Source organism: Tetrao urogallus, assembly GCF_951394365.1.
Source record: "Tetrao urogallus genome assembly, chromosome: 2".
NCBI lineage: Eukaryota > Metazoa > Chordata > Aves > Galliformes > Phasianidae > Tetrao > Tetrao urogallus.
In genome coordinates this window covers 72,877,896-72,894,282 of record NC_136814.1, presented here as the reverse complement: position 1 = coordinate 72,894,282, position 16,387 = coordinate 72,877,896, and the positions used below count along the sequence as shown (strand labels likewise).

General features: G+C 35.1%; 1 protein-coding gene across 4 annotated transcripts in view; it reads right to left on the bottom strand.

Moving 5' to 3' along the window:
* EPHA7 (EPH receptor A7) overlaps positions 1-16,387 on the bottom strand; it is a gene marked incomplete at both ends in the record, with an annotated part of 152,097 nt that overhangs the window by 36,984 nt on the left and 98,726 nt on the right. For all 4 annotated transcript variants that reach the window (XM_079550534.1, XM_079550537.1, XM_079550535.1 and 1 more), the window contains one exon: positions 4,475-4,599. In XM_079550534.1, coding sequence (XP_079406660.1) covers positions 4,475-4,599 — 125 coding nt within the window. The remainder of the gene's footprint in view (positions 1-4,474; positions 4,600-16,387) is intronic.

Here is a 16,387-nt window from a genome sequence, read left to right as displayed (position 1 = left end):
AGGACAGGGAAATCTGTTACTGTATGGTCAGAACACATTCTGTTCCTAACTTCCAACACTTCTAAAAAATTATAATAGCACTAATGTTTAACCAGATGGATTTTGCACCAAGATCTCAGGTCTCTGGCTAGAAATTTTCAATTTTTTCTCTAGCTGTTCTCAGGTTCTAACTCTAGGGCATCAAGAAGAATCCAGGGAGAGAAGCTCAGTATGACACTTTCAAAATATGAAGCTGTAATATTGCAAGTCCTATGAGTAACTGCTCACTTTCAAATGCTATAAAAATGGTATCAAAGACATTTATTATATTCAAAAAGTTACAGAATCACAGCATCATTAACGTTGGAAAAGTCCAACCATTCACTTACCACCAACGTTGTCCACTATATTCCTTAGTACCATATCTACACATTTCTTGAACACTTCTAGGGCCAGTGACTCAACCACTGCTCTCAGCAGCACATTTCATGTCTGACCACCCTTTCAGGAAATTTTTCCTAATATCCAACCTGAACGTCTCCTCGTGCAACTTGAGGCCATTCTGTCTAGTCCTATCACTAGTTACACGAGAGAAGAGGCCAACCCTCAGCTAACTACAGCCTCCCTTCATGTAGTTAGAGAGTGATAAAGTCTCCCGAGCTGCCTCTTCTCCAGACTAAACAATCCCAGTTCCCTTGACCGCTCCTTGTAAGAGCTGTGCTCCAGATCTCTCACCAGCTACACTGTTCTTCTCTGGACACACTAGGACCTCAATGTCCTTCTTGCAGTAAGGGGCACAAAAAAGAACACATTACTCAAGATGCAGTCTCACCAGAACTGAGTATAGGGGATTTATCACTTCCCAGCAACACTATTTCTGATACAAGCCATTGGCTTTCTCAGCCACCTGGGCACACTGCTGGATCATGTTCAGCTGAGCATCAGTCAACATCTGCAGGTCCTTTTCCTCTGCAGAGTCATCCAGCCACTGCCCTAAGCCTGTAGCACTGCCTGAGGTTGTTTGGCTGAAGTGCATGACCCAGAACTTGGTTTTGTTGAACTTTATCCCATTGGCCTCAGCCCAATAATCTAGCCTCTCCAGATCCCTCTTTAGGGCCTTCCTCCCCTCAGGCAGATCAATGCTTCCTCCCAACTTGGTGTCATCTGAAAACTTACTGAGGGTGCATTCAATCCCCTCATCCAGGTCATCAATAACGATATTAAACAGAGTGAGCCCCAATACCGACCCCTGGGGAATACCACTCGTCTCCAGCTGGATTTAATTCCATTCATCACCACCCTCTGGGCCAGCCATCCAGCCAGTTTGTTAACCAGCAAAGAGTGTACCTGTCTAGGCAAGGGCTGTCAGCTTCTCTAGAAGAATACTGAGAGAGATAGCATCAAAAGATTTGCTGAAGTCTAAGTAGACTACATAAACAGCTTTTTCCTCATCTACCAGGTGGCTCACTCGATCAGAGAAAGAGATGAGGTTGGTCAAGCAGAACCTGCCTTTCATGAGCCTGTGCTGGTTGAGTCTGATCCTGTTGCTGTCCTGCATATGCTGTGAGGTTTCACTCAAGATGATCTATTCCATAACCTTCCTTGGCATCGAGGTCATGCTGACCAGCCTGTAGTTCTTTAGATTCTCCTTATGACCCTTTCTGTAGATGAGAGTCTTCATCACATTCATGGAATTCATCACATTTAATGATTGAGATTATCTTTCAGAACGGATATGTGCAGCTCTGTTGATTTTCAGTGGCAAAAGCAACCCTGACTTGAAGGGCAGAAGAGGTGAGCTAACCAACCATCTGAATGCACCACATGACCAGAGAAGCATGAGCTTTATAAGGCAGTGCTAATGAGACAGATACAGAGGGAAGGAATAAATCTGTAACTCATTTCAATTTGTCAGCTAAGAAATGATGGAGAACCTTCCCCTTTACAGTCAACAAAGCAGCAAAGGCTTCTGCTGAAAGACTGGATTCAACACAACATATTTGATTTCTTTTCAGAGATTCACTAATGGCTTCTCCTGGGCCTTGCTCTCTCAGTCATTTGCCCAAGCCCATCAACTCAGCTAGCAACAATTTTTCATATCTTTTCCAAGAAAATTTAAATCATCTTAAGTGAGGACCATGGTGGAATGTATGTTGATATGTGAGGAAGAACAAGAATGCTTGAGAGAGGAGAATCGAGCACAATAAGACTGTAAATACTCATACAGGTTCACAATTGTAAGCCACAATGGAATTTCAGAGTTTTGGGTTTGAACCACAAATCAGCCTTATTTGCAGTTCTTGAATTAAAAAAAAATAAACCAAGAAAAGACAAAGAAGTAAAAATAACCTGAGCTAGAAAAATCACAGGACAGGCTTACTTGGGAGATTTCAGGCATTTTCCACTCCAGCTGTAGCCAGGAGGATAAGATGGGAAAAAAGTACTTCTCAGAACATTTCAGAACCACAAAAAATGTTTGATTTAATTTAGCCTTAAAAATAGCTGAAAATGTCCAAATCTTCTTCTTTTTTTTTTTTTTTTGTTTGTGGGATTTTTTTTGGGGGGGGGAGGCGGGGTTGGGTGGTTGATGGGGTGGTTGGGTGGGGGTAGATGGGTGGTTGGTTGGCTTAACACAATAATGGAACAAAAAAACCTGCCTTGCTAATTTGAGCAAGAAGCTTACGATTCAAACTGATCTGCACTGCTTTGAAACAAAAGCAAGTCATTAAGCATTTTTTAAAATAGATTCACTGAATTAAAGGTTTAAATTCAGTATATCTGTGACTAGCTGAAGGATCAGGTTCTTACTCTCTTTTCTTAATTTCACTACAATAAATAGAATACTGGCAAGTTTCCTTCACTTACAAGAAAAAATAACAGCAATTCTTGTCTTGGCAAATACAGGAAATTGGCAATGAATTTCTCCTGTTTGTTTAAAGTAGAATTAACATGTGGGGAATAATAAACAGTACATTCTAGTAGTTATCATATGAGAAAAATATAATATCTTGGGCAATTTTTTGTTTAATTTATTTTAACAGACCAGGAGCTATTGTGGATACAAAACAAAGCAAAATCATATATATATATTTATCCTATGTTTGTGGAGAGAACAGTTTTGCTTTTGGCAAATATGTGTATTTTTTCATTCTATTTTTTTAATGTATAGACTTCTTTTGTGTGAGTGTGTGAGGGAAAAAAATTACTTCCCAAAATGAGTAAAATTCCTTTCACAGAAATGGTTAGCTAACATTAAATGTCTGGTAAGTTTTGTTACAAAAGTCATCAAAGTGAACAACTAAAACTGGAAGTTAACATTAACAAATAATCAATTTATTTCCTTCTCAGTTCATATGGATATCTACTGCTAAGAATATTTCTGTAATTAAGCACTGAAAATTAGATGTGACACTTGATTTTATATCCATTCTGGTCTGAATTTACCTGACTGCACGTTAGCTAGCAAACTGACATATTTTTGCTGACATAGAGATATTACTACCTTGTTTGTAGAGATGAAATATCTTCACAAGTGATATCTTCACAAGCTACAAAGTAGCTCCTTTGTTTACTTCCTTGAATTTTTTTTTAAATCTTTTTGTTTTTTTTTACCCTTCCTAGAATGCCATATAAAAACTAGGAATATGCTATTTGCTACAGTAAATTTCCTAGGGAATCTGGATGAGCCACACTTAGTTCACGTCTTATGACAACCATACAGCTGCACAACCTGCCTTTACCCAATTTTCATCTAGCTTATAGTTGCATGTGGCCCTGCTTACACGCTTGTCAGATTTTTTTTATTCTGGAGTACATCAAGGCTATCAAGAATGAAGGCCTAGACGTGCTGAAATGAATGGCAAAACTCTGACAGACATCAGTAAGATTGCAATTTCATTCTAACAGAAACAGAGATCTCTTCATCTATTATTGAGAAGCAGCCCTCTGCACCAAGAGAAGGAGTAAAAAACAAATCTCTTGTCCATGGGTCTTTTTAAAAGGACAAATAAGGAATATTTATCATCTGACTGTAGGAAGTGTGAAAGTTTTCAGACATTAAGTCTAAGCTGTTCAACTTAAAATGTAATAGCAAATGCACTCAAGAATTGTATTTGATGTCTCATCTCAAGACTGGAATCACAGTGACACAGAATGAAATAAAAAAAGCTTTAAAGACAATGTAAGGAAGACTGGAAAACAACAAATCTCATGGTAAAATATCCACAGTCCAATTTAACAGTGGGAAAATTGTAGAAAAAAAAAGGCTGATTTTGAGCAGATAGTTCACTTTTATTGTACCAAAATACAATATATAAACTAGCAATAATAATTGCAGGGAAGCACTACTTATTAAAAGTGAGCAGAATCACTGTGACTTTGAAGAGACAGGGCATTTGATAACATGGTTACGGTTACAACATTGTTCCACAGTTTAGTGAGCCAACATGCTGCAAACAGTGCATTCTTGTATATTACAGATAATCTATGCACTTACTTTCTCATAATACTTGATTTCATATTCAGTAATGACTCCATTGGGATGTTCTGGTTCCTGCCAGGAAAGCTCCACGCTCCTCTGCAGCACTCTCTCTTTCATTACTCCACTGACTTGTGAGGGAGCTGTTTGGACAAGATGAGTCAATAAATAATAAGGAAATTTGTTGGATGCCTAAAATCACATGTCATTACTGACCCGCCCCATGCTGAGCCACTTTTATTAAGGTAAAAGAAAGCACCTTTTCATAGCTCACAATTCAAAGCTAATGAATATTCAAGCACTATCCTACTACTGTTCATAAACTTAGAATGGAAATCAAATTAAAGTGTGAATAGCAAAAAAGTGGCATTGTTGAAGTTAGTGCAAAACTGAAATTGATGAGATAGAAATAATAATTAGGTAAATGAATTCTAATTAAGACGATAGATTTTTAGATTGATTTATTATAAGAATCTAAATATTTATTGCATTTGTTTCAACAGTACTTATAAAAAGAAAAATAATCAGTTAGAAACAAAACTACATATTTTAGGCTGACTTCATGTAGTTGATACTAATGCTGTTTAACAAATAATCTGCCAAACTATCTGTTTACAGCATGATTTAGGGGTGAAAACAACTTTGTTAAGAGACTGTTGCATTTGTTCAAAATTTCCCAGAACATTCTCTCTTTAGAGCTGAAGTTTCCATCTTTGATTCTGGTATTTAATGAAAGTCTGAGGCAATTTAAGAAGCAGATCTTATGAAATAAAGGGTCACTGTATTCCTCTTCCTCACTGCACACAGTCACACACACACACATACGGAGTTTCCTAATAAACAACATTCACAATAAGGTGTCATTTGAAATTTCTGAAAAGCAATCTACAACCATTATACGGCTATTGAATTTAATTTAACAATGGTTATTAACTAGTAAAATACGAGTGACTGAAAAAGTAACTTTCTTGATCAGCTTATCTCCTACTTAATAAAAAAGAAAGGTTGTGGAGTTACTGCTGATGGGTACTTCCAAAAAATCCTAGCATCATACTTTTCCACAAACATACATGGTGCATACAAGAATGCGTGCACAGAAGTCCTGTAAAATCATAGCTTTCTAAAAAACAACTATAGCACTATAACTATGTAGAACTTGGCCTTGTTCAATTTATTGGGAATAATTAAATTAATTTAAAGGGTGTAACACCGATCACATAAAAGAGAGATAGAGAAGCTGATTCTACTCTCCTTTATTTAAAAACAAAGTGACAATCAAGTTTATAGGAAACTGATCATATTTGGAGAGTAGTTTCAGAAGACAGGAAAGTAAGCAAAAATAAGATATACATTTATTTATGTATCCTTCAGGTATTGAATCTATCATTTTTAACAAACATAAGGAAAATTTAATTTTTTTTCTTTTTCCTATGGGAAAAAACAGGAACAACTTTATTTCAAAACTGTATACAATGCTTTCGCTATGTAAAATTATTACCATTGATTTCAAACAGATACAAATTCTGTTACAGAACAAGGATACTTTGTTCAACAAGTAGGCAAACTACATTTTTTCTTTTACCATTCATCTCAAAATCTAATTCCAATAATTCCCATTAAAATATTCTTTAGTATCCTCATTTTGCTTAATTTAAAGAACACAGGAAGAAAATATCAAGAATGCACAGTCCTGTAGCATTAAGAACAAAAACTTAAAGTAAGAATCTTTAATGCACAACTAATATGATAATTCTCTAGGAAACTTAAAATTTCATTTCTAGTTTCATATTTTAATTCTGTTTCTAGCTCTTTTTACTATAACAAGCATAATCACAGAGGTTTTAAAACTAAATTTATTTACATTTCACTAGAGGCTCCAAGAGTCCATAAAAATTAAGAATAGAAGCCATGCATGATAATTTTCATTATAAACTATTATGTCATGTATTCAATATAATCAAAGTTGAAGACCTCTTAATGTAGGCTGCCAAACTAATAAAATCGTAAAATTGTGTCATGCAAACACCATGGGCTGATAAAGCTTTCCAGAGTCAGGATTTATCACTTCTTGCATACTCTTTCTAAAAGCTTAGAGTATTTTCACCCTCTAATTAGAGTACATATATTCTTTTTGTAGCTAAGAGAATGGAATGTGGAATGCAGAAAACTTATTTACTCTGTCATCTGATTTTCTGTACAGTATATAACTAGCTGTCTTCTTTGTCTCAGTAAGTAGCACAACAGTTCAGCTGAATTTCAAGAGAGGTCATTATATTTCATGTATAATGCTGTATCTCATACAGATAAATGTTTTCAGACTGTTGATTTTACATTTTTGGATGTCCAAAATTGTTAATGTTCATACTTCTAATGAAACAACTTTATATTACCTATGTCACTGGAAATAGTTCCCAACATTCATTGCTTTTTGTTTTAGCTTATCCCATTTTTTCATTCCGATGGTCAGAGCATTTATTTTTTCTAAGCATTCAAGTAAAATGAACTCACTTCCTATAGCATTAGTTAATTTTGGAGATGTGGGGAGGGAAGAGCAATGTGAGGAAGGAGAAACAGAGAAGAGGAAAGATGTTGATGGGGAAGGGAAATATATTATACAAGATTCCCACTTAACATCTGAACAAAGCATATCGCAGTCATATTCCATTCGTAAGGGATTTACATGCAAAAGAAAATCTCAGTGAATTATTAGCCATGCAAGCCAGCATGCAAAGTCTTAAATAAATGAGCTATATTTCCTGATCATTAATATTCTTTTCATTCAAGCAAGATCAGATTAAAAGTTTTTTGTTTGTTCCTTTTTTTTTTTTTTTTTTTTTTTTTAGCCAAAAATATTCTGCTATATTTCAGCAGTAAAAGAATCTATAAAAAAGCAGAAGAGAGAGCCCAGCCCTGGAGGCTGAATATGCTGGCAATTTTGACCTTGAGTCTATATGTTTGTGAGGCTCTGAAAATAATAATATTGTATATAAGATCTATATTCAAGATATTCCTAAAATGTAGTATGTTATCTGAACTTATTTGGTTTCCTACTTTGAGCCTCAACAGTTGCTGGGGGAAGGCAAGGTACACCAGCCTATTGCTACTGGAAGTAAACCTTAGTGACCCATAGCAAGCATGTAAGCCAATTAATTAATGGTACAGGCTAGATATAGATGCTGCCTTTATCCTGTCTTTTTTGTTACATTTCTTAATGAGTGCTTAATGAGGGTGTATAGGTCAGAAGCACTTTGTTCCTTATTCTAATATAATCATTTCTACTGAATCTCTAACAAAGTTGTTCATGATGAAGATACAACTAAGTACACAGTCCAGAGTAACTTGAGTGTGCACAATCCCTAATGTACCTTTTCAGGTTACAAAGAAGCATCACTTGTCTCGATCATTATTTCCATAATATATTACACCTGGGGATACAGGCTGTTTAAAACATCATCTGCTATCAACTTTCTTTCTGATATACTTCATCTCCTCTTTTTCTCCTTCCTGCTGACACAACATCCAATGCATCAAACACACACAGCCTCTCAGGGCTAATAGTAGATGTACCTACACATGCTGCATAACGAAGTACTTCGTGAATGACAGGCCCTCAGCACACTCATTCACCTTCTCTAAATGCTTCAAATATACCATTCAGCAAAAGGAAAAATTGATTTTTCACCAGGTTTCAACATCACAGCCACAGAGAAATATAACTCTGCTGGGCTTTACTGATAAAGCCTTCAAGTTATATAGATTTCAAGCTCATCATCATTTCCAGATCAAGTTATTGAAAAAGTTAAAACGGAGGTGTCAAAAAGAGCAGGATATTCCAAGAAAATATTGTGTTCCAGTGAGAATTTTGCATCCGGTAGACTGACGTGTTATATTCATACTGCTAAGCCAAGCATATGGTATATTATTAATATCTGCAAATATTCATGTGTAGAAAACTGCAGTGATTGTTTTGGAAGACATTGCTTTTAGCCCAGAGTTCTGCAACAATATTAAATCACAATATTGCTCATGCTTTAGCTCTATTCTTAGCTATTCTCTGCTTCTCATGCTTGATGTTTCCCTTTATCTGCAGTATACCTTCCAAAATACACAGATACAAAATTAAGTCTTTTGCACTTTGAATAATGTATATATATATTTTTTTCTTGTTTTGTTTTAGTTATATTTTATATATGTGCTTTGTTTTGTTTCATATATATATATAAAGTATAAAATGCTAAAACAAAATGCAAACTGAAAAATGAAAACACATGAAGCTGGACTTTCACACATAAGCAAAGTTAGGTGTTATGTGCCAATTTCTAGCACAAAATCAGCCCTAACACTGTTTTCAAGAAAAAAGAGTAGTCAGCAAAAGAAACCTACTCAGCTATTTCTCTGAGATTTCTGCAGTTCTGCATCATGAATGTGTCTCAATTTCATCTGGCAGCATCAGTCATGGAAACTTTTCATCTCGTACCTTTTTTAAGCTCTCTATAGAAATAGCATTTCTGAGTGGTTAGTAGCTCATGTCTATAAAACAAACTATTTACTACTCCCCAGGAATACAGGTTTAAATTCTGCAGTCTTACATTATGCACAAAGTCTCCCAAACGAAGGTGAGGAAACACTCCCAGTGCAGAATAAGAGCGCAGGTTAATAAATGCAACCAATCCTAAATTTGCATCTCCAGTTTCCTGATTTGCTAGAGAAAGAGTGAATGAGCTACCACCCTTCCTTTTATCTTTCTTTAGTCTGTAATAGCAGTCATGTACTTACAACAACCTAATCTTCATCTGGTACTTTCTGAAATCAACAGTAGCACTCACACACTCTCATAGCACAGGACCCTTGCAGCAGCATTCCCAAAGGATTAAAACTCTTGGCTCTTGGCCTCTTCCGTTTTCAGATCTGGAAGAGGTGTGGCAATTATTTAAAAGCACTAGCTTTTCACACAGTAACAAAGATATCAAATTAATTATCCCTGTAAAACTTTATCAAGGTACACTTTACATTCCATGAAGCGTTAATACCGGTCTCCTGCAACGGCTTTCTGCAGCAACTGAGTGAGTGCTTTGATTGTGTTGACTGAAGAGGTCTTTGCTGAGAGAAGCAGATTATGGAAAGTCAGACATATCAGCAACCTAAATGTTATAACATAATCTACTACTTCTTTGTATAATGTCATTGACATCTCCTTTCTGGACAGAAATCTTTAAGCAACATGGTTTCACTGACTGTCAATATTTTTTAACTGTGTCTGGCACCTGGACTCTTACAGACAACAAACAAAATGAATCTTTTAATATATATTAAACTAGTAGTACGAAAATAGTAGCAGAGAACTGTTGGCTCTTAAATGGCTGCCCATGAAGAGAATACAAAGCTCTCTGTACTCTGTTTCTATCCCTGCACTACAGTTATACAAAGTACCCTTCTGCACTAATTTGCTCCCAAGAGAACGAGTGTTAAATGAAGACAGAATTTGGCCTTCCACCATGCTCTGGTTTGTTCTGAGGGAAAATCCAGGCATCAAGATTGCCAAAATTGATCAGTAAGATCTGTAGACAAAAAGATTATACACCTTGAGGAATGGTAGCACTTGCTGTCAGAGGCCTGGGGCTGGCATGGGGCATCACACTGGGATTCGTGCTGGTCTGAAGCACAGTGCCTCAGGACACATGCCCTCACTCCTTTCCAAGGAGCAACACAGATGTCATCTGAAATAAAACCTTGACAATGGTTTGCAGGTACTGGGCAAATTTTAAGGCTTCTCTCTTATTTATTATTTATTCTCTCTTCATTCTGCTTCCCATAAATTGGCAAAAAATTTGTGTGAAAGAAAAAATATTCATACATCTCAAAGCATGGCAACTCAAGCCATGAGTAGCTACAGTTGGTCCCTTGAATGCTTGAGAAAATTTTCCTACATTAATCTTCATGTTTACACTAATATGTAAAATAATTTTCATATTATTTTGTAGCATAATTCATACAAAAAAAAAAAACAAAAAAAAACCCAGAAAACAGAAAATAGTATGATAATTCTTAAGCTGAACATTATAAAACAGATAAATGGAAATTTATAAGACTTTCTTATTTCATAAAGTGTATTTCTCTTCCCTCAGTTAAATCTCCACATGACAAAGCAGGCCATGATAAAAGGTTATTGAGTACCACTGTATTATGCCATTAGTGCCCATTGCTTTGGATCAATGACAGAGAAATTCCCCACTGTGTTTATAAGCTGCAGCATTCAAAAAGAGACCCAAATAAATCAAATACTTTACACTAACAATGTCCTACAGAGAAGCCATTTTAACTTCCTCTGACACACTTTAGTTTCCAGCTCATAAATACAACACAGTGTGCACACAATGTTCTGTAAACCATGAGGCAAACACGACTCTCTGAGCACCTGGAGATGTCAGCAAGCAATGTACTCAAGTAATACTTGACTGCATTACTCCATTACCTTTTTTTTTTTTTTTTTAAATCTGAATACTTCTGCAAATAAATTACTGAGGAAAAGGAATAATAGTATTAGCAAAGTTCTAAGAAAATTGTAACTATCCATTTACTAAGTACATTTACTGATTTGTTTAAAATAGATAACTTTTTGTTAAGTCCTTCATCAACCTCAAAATTTGCCAGCTCGATCAGTTTTATACACTGTCTTCTGTGGCAAAATCCGGAGAAGGGAAATCAATAAAAAGAACTTACCAGAAAAAAAGAGATGAAACAATTGAGAAAGATCAGGGTTGACAGTTTGTCTATCATGTTGGTTTTTTTTTCTACTAAGAGTCTATGTCTAGACCCATTCTATGAACTCCCCTGTTTCTTTTGCTTGACATTTGGTACAAATATTATTGTCATATCTGTATCCCATTTCTTCCCAAACTGGCGACTTGGGCATCAATCAGTGCTGAATGGATGCTGAGTTGCGTAACAAGTGACAACATTGACTCCCAAGGTATCCACAACTCTTGTTTTGTGAATAAGTTTTGACATGTCAGGCACAAACCTGATTCTTACAAATGTGTTAGAGTAACAAAACAGCCTTACAAATAAGAGAGAAGGGCTTTTGTTCTCTTGCAGCATTTGTTTTCCTTTGCAGAAGAAATATTTCTATGTTAATTAGATTTTTCTTTTGTCTTGCTTTTTTTTTTTTTTTTTTTTTTTTTTTTTTTTTTTTTTTTTTTTTGTGATTCATCTTTCATAAGTTGTTTTTGTGTTTTTGTTTTAACTGGAACATCTGCCACCAGCCTTGCAGTAAATCCTTGGCACACAGGTATTACTCTTCATTAAGGAAAACAAAACATCACAAAACTCCCAAAGAAGTGGATATTGTTTTCCCTGGTGGGCTACTCAGACACATTATGTTCTCCTTCTGTCTCCAGTCATCTCTGCTGGCAACTGTCAATTACAGACACAAGTTTTAGGGAATGGAAGGATAAAGCACAATTTACAAATCCTTTCCCCTAGAAGCAGACAGGTGTAATGACTGAGACTGTTTGCTGTAATTGAATTTCATGCTGTCATCCATTCAGTCACAAAAATGTCAGCTTCAAGGATGTTGCTCATGAAAAAAAAAAGAAAAGAATTACCTTAATACATTCTCTTTGCTACTCTATAGCTAATATCTCTACCACAACTCACTTGCCCAAGAGGAAATGATGTATTTGCAGCAGTAAAATACAATACGAGGTGATTAGAAGTGTGGCTTTGGAGGCCTGCAAACGAGTACAATTATGTTAATTTAGCATAAGATGTCCAAGAGATGGTTGAATAAATTCCAGCCCCATAACAAAGCATTTTGTTTCAGACATAGCCAAAAAAAGTCCGGGAAGTGCCATGCCGAAAACTAAAAATAGTTGATCAAATATTAATGGGAATGCATATAAATATTCTATAAAGATGTCAACACAAAACAATAATTATCACTATGGAACAGGTTTGGTCAAACTGGTACTTTCAAAGACATAATTGTTCAGTGGGGAAAAAGCATTACTAACGTTCCTAAAATGTGTACAATTTGTGTTTCAGTCCTCCAAACTCACATGAAATGCATTATAAAGGCACAGCTAAGGATGGGCACATTCCTCTGAGAGCAGCTTGGGTGGGATTCCTTGCAAAAACAGTTTGCAATTTTTTCAAGTTCTGAGCTTGTATTTTTTTCCACTGAAGAATGCTACAACTCTAGTATTTAAGGAGATGGATAAATACTCATGTGGAAATTTCTACTACAGTGATAAATAGCAGAAGCAACAAGCCTTAAGTTAGTGAGTATGTATGGGAGCGAAACTCAAGCCCGTCAAAGGAAGATCTGGCATAGCAGCCAGCTCATGACTCACTTGCTGAAGGCTTGCCAAGGATGCAGTCTCACTGTTTAGAGGTGAGGTGACTACCGTGGAAAACTGCCACTGAGATAAATAAAATATTTAACATTTCCCTCTAAGTATAAAGAAATATATTCAAACAACTGAGAAAATATCCATTTGAAACAATTTTGACTGTCACAAATGAAATCATCTAGGGAGTATGCATAAGCTACTGAAAAATAGTGCCATGCAAATGTGAGGAAAAACCCATTATCAAAGGGGAAAAACATTTTGTAAAGTGTAGCTAGATAATTAATTTGAATATAGAACATAAATTAACATCCTTCTCTTAAACAGCAGCAATTATTTAAAGAAAATCCACAGATTTAGATATGTACATCAAAAATATAATATACAAAACTTATACATAAATATCTTCAGTTCCTCTAAATTTTCTTTTTTTTTTGTTGCAAAAAACTTCTCGTGGAAAAAAAAAAAAAAGAAAAAAGAAAAAAAGAAAAAAATTGATTTGAGAGGAATTTTTTCTTATTTGAGAACATGCTATGGTTCAATGCTTCTCCAGCTTCTGCTCACTGGAAAGAAAAACCAGCACAAAAACTTGTCAGAAGCAGAAACATATTAAATTGGAAAGACATCAATCATTTAATGAAAGAGTTTACTACATGGTTTTAAAAGCTCTACAGAATCATAATCATCTTTTTACAGACTTTCTAGTGGTTTCACTTCCCTGAATGCTATAAGGCTCTAAGGGGGACCCAATTTCTTTATCCAAAGGTTAACTTCTTGGAGAGCTAGATTAAGAAAATGTCATTTGCGTAAGTTATAAAACCATTCAGTTTTTTTGATTAGTTCTACTTTTTGCATAGCATTTAGGGCTTGATTCTGATCTCTCATCAATTATATTTTGGCTAAGTCATCTTCATTTCATGAAGTGAAAATAAGATCACAATCAGGTACTAAGGGTGAAGTAATTAAGAATGTAATTATCTCACCTGATAATCTCAAATTGCTACATACATATAATTGTTTTATTTTATTCTTTTTAACAAAAAATAAAAAGATATTTATTTGCCAATTTCACAAAGATAGGGTTGTTTTTTTTTTTTTCTCGTTATTTCAGAAAATGTTCTGGATTGGATCCAGACAATCTAACTTAAGCACCTCAGTGCACCTACCCTTTAGGCAACTATAGCTCTCCTAAATTAAATGCTTAAATTCTCTAAATAGCTTTGCTCCCTGTGACAGAGCAGTAAGCAAAAGAGAGGATAGACCCAGAAAGAGATCCTGCCTTAAAACTGAGACACATAAATCTGATGTCTTCATTTTAAGACTGAAGAAATTTTTTTTTCAGTTGACTACATGCTGAATTCAGTCACCGATTTTAGTAGAAACTGATTATCTTGCACAACAAATAAACCTGGCACCTAACACTTAAATACTTTTTAGACGACATGGACTCTCTTCCTTATGTACCATACAGAATTTAGTCTAATCTCTTATATTTTCCTTGCGAGTTTAAGGAGATGCATTCCTTGATCCTTAAATCTTCTTAATGTAATTAGTCCAGGGTCTACTCTGACATAACTCTCTTGCAAATCTACTAGTATCCAGGTTTCTACATACAATAATATAAGTCTAACTCTCTATGGGCTTAAAGGTTTTTCAGTAAGCTGCTAGCAAGACACAATACCTACATTTCATAACTGCAAATTCACAATTGTAGGGAATGAATTTAATGCTGAAAAGATTCCTAAGTATGTAAGTCGCTCCAAAAGTGATGTCTCCTATTTATTTCCGTGGAGACTATAACAGATAAAAAAAGCAGAAATAGCAGTATTTTTGTAGAGCAAATTCCCGGCTACAAAACACTCTTTTTTAACATAGTCACCATCATGAGCTATGCATTTTTACCAGTGATGAACAAAAGGCCTGCATGCCATGCTTGTTAAACCTCTACTGCTGTACCACCAACATCTGTCTATGACCTCATGGCCCAACATACTAAAATAGGAGTCATTACTTTCAAATCAGCTCTTGTAGAATTAAAACATGAATCAACATTAGGGAAGGTGGGAGAGACCCCAAGCAACTCTGCGTTTGATTCTCTTTCAAATGTTAATGGTTTGAGAGAGTAGTGATTGCAGTGTATCACTGGAACTTCAATCAATATCGAGGATGAAGATGAAAACAGAGATTTGCTGTTACAAGGAAGGCTATGCACACTTTTAGATAGAAAGATTAATCTAAAAAAAAAAAAAAAAAAACAAAGAAAGAAAGATAAAGAATTTGGTTCCACTTTAGTGCTGAACTACTTGGTATATTTGTCAAATTAGCAAAAGTACATAAAAGTCCTTACATAGTTTAGTATGGTTCTATTTATCCCAAATAAGAGGCTTCAGAACTGATTTGCTTTTCCCTCACTCACAGTGAAGGAACTAGTAGAGAGCAGAAAAGTCTATCTTTCAGATAGCATTTAGCATGTGCTGTTCTGTTAAATAAAAGTATAGAAAATTGTGCTTATATATGTTATGACTCTTCCCAGGTTTTAAAGGATACATCAGAAAGAAAGTTAAACAGGAAAAATAAAACTACATCATAATACTGTGTTTTAAAGAAAATTAACACACAGTGTGTGGCCCATTTTTCAATTGCTGTTTTGCTATGAAAGAGGCTCCAACTCTACAGTAGAAGTTACTACTACCTAATTGTATTACAAACATCGTATTCACCATCAGCATCAACAGCCCAAAAAAATGTCTTAGTTATTCTAAGACATGTCAGCAGTAGAGAAACTCTATTTACATGGATGAGCATAGTATGAAATATGATTTGTATTTATACTAGCCAAACACATATAACTATGGACACAAATAGTGTATTAAATATCAGAATGTGCAAAATATGAAAGCTAAAGATTACACAGTATGTAGACAGTATCAGAAATAGGACTATATGCTCTGAATATTGCTCTATTGCCTTATTCATTTTAACATGCTCCAGTGTAATTATTTATTCTCATAAGTGTATTATAATACATGTATCAGAATACATATATACCAGAATCAGGAACATCTATTGCACGTTTCCTTTACATATACGGTCTCAGCACTTGACAGTATAAAAATGGAAATAATAAAATATTAGTTCTGGAATTTCACATGATTATATATATATTTAGATACTGAATGCTCAACCATATATGTAAAAGTCCTGCCTTAGAAAACAGCTTTGCATAAACTCTTAGAAAAATGCTGTCTTCGTCACTAAATGGTAAAAACATTGTTTGTTCATTACCCATCCATAAGTTTCTGTAGCTTTTTAATTAAGCCACACTGAAAAAGGTGGATAAGGGATAATAAAGAGTTAACTAGTCAAAGCTGTACGGCACACATCATCTGGTATAAGGAAGAAAAAAAAAAAAGCAAAAATAAAAATAAAAATCCTTGTCTTCTGATTAGCCAACAGTGGTTGAACCCATCATATAGTAAAGCTGGCAATGATAAGGACATGTTTTATTTCAATGGATTTTTCTGTTTTTAACTTTATAATGTTTACAAGATACACATTAAAAATTACGTAATAACTCCTGGCT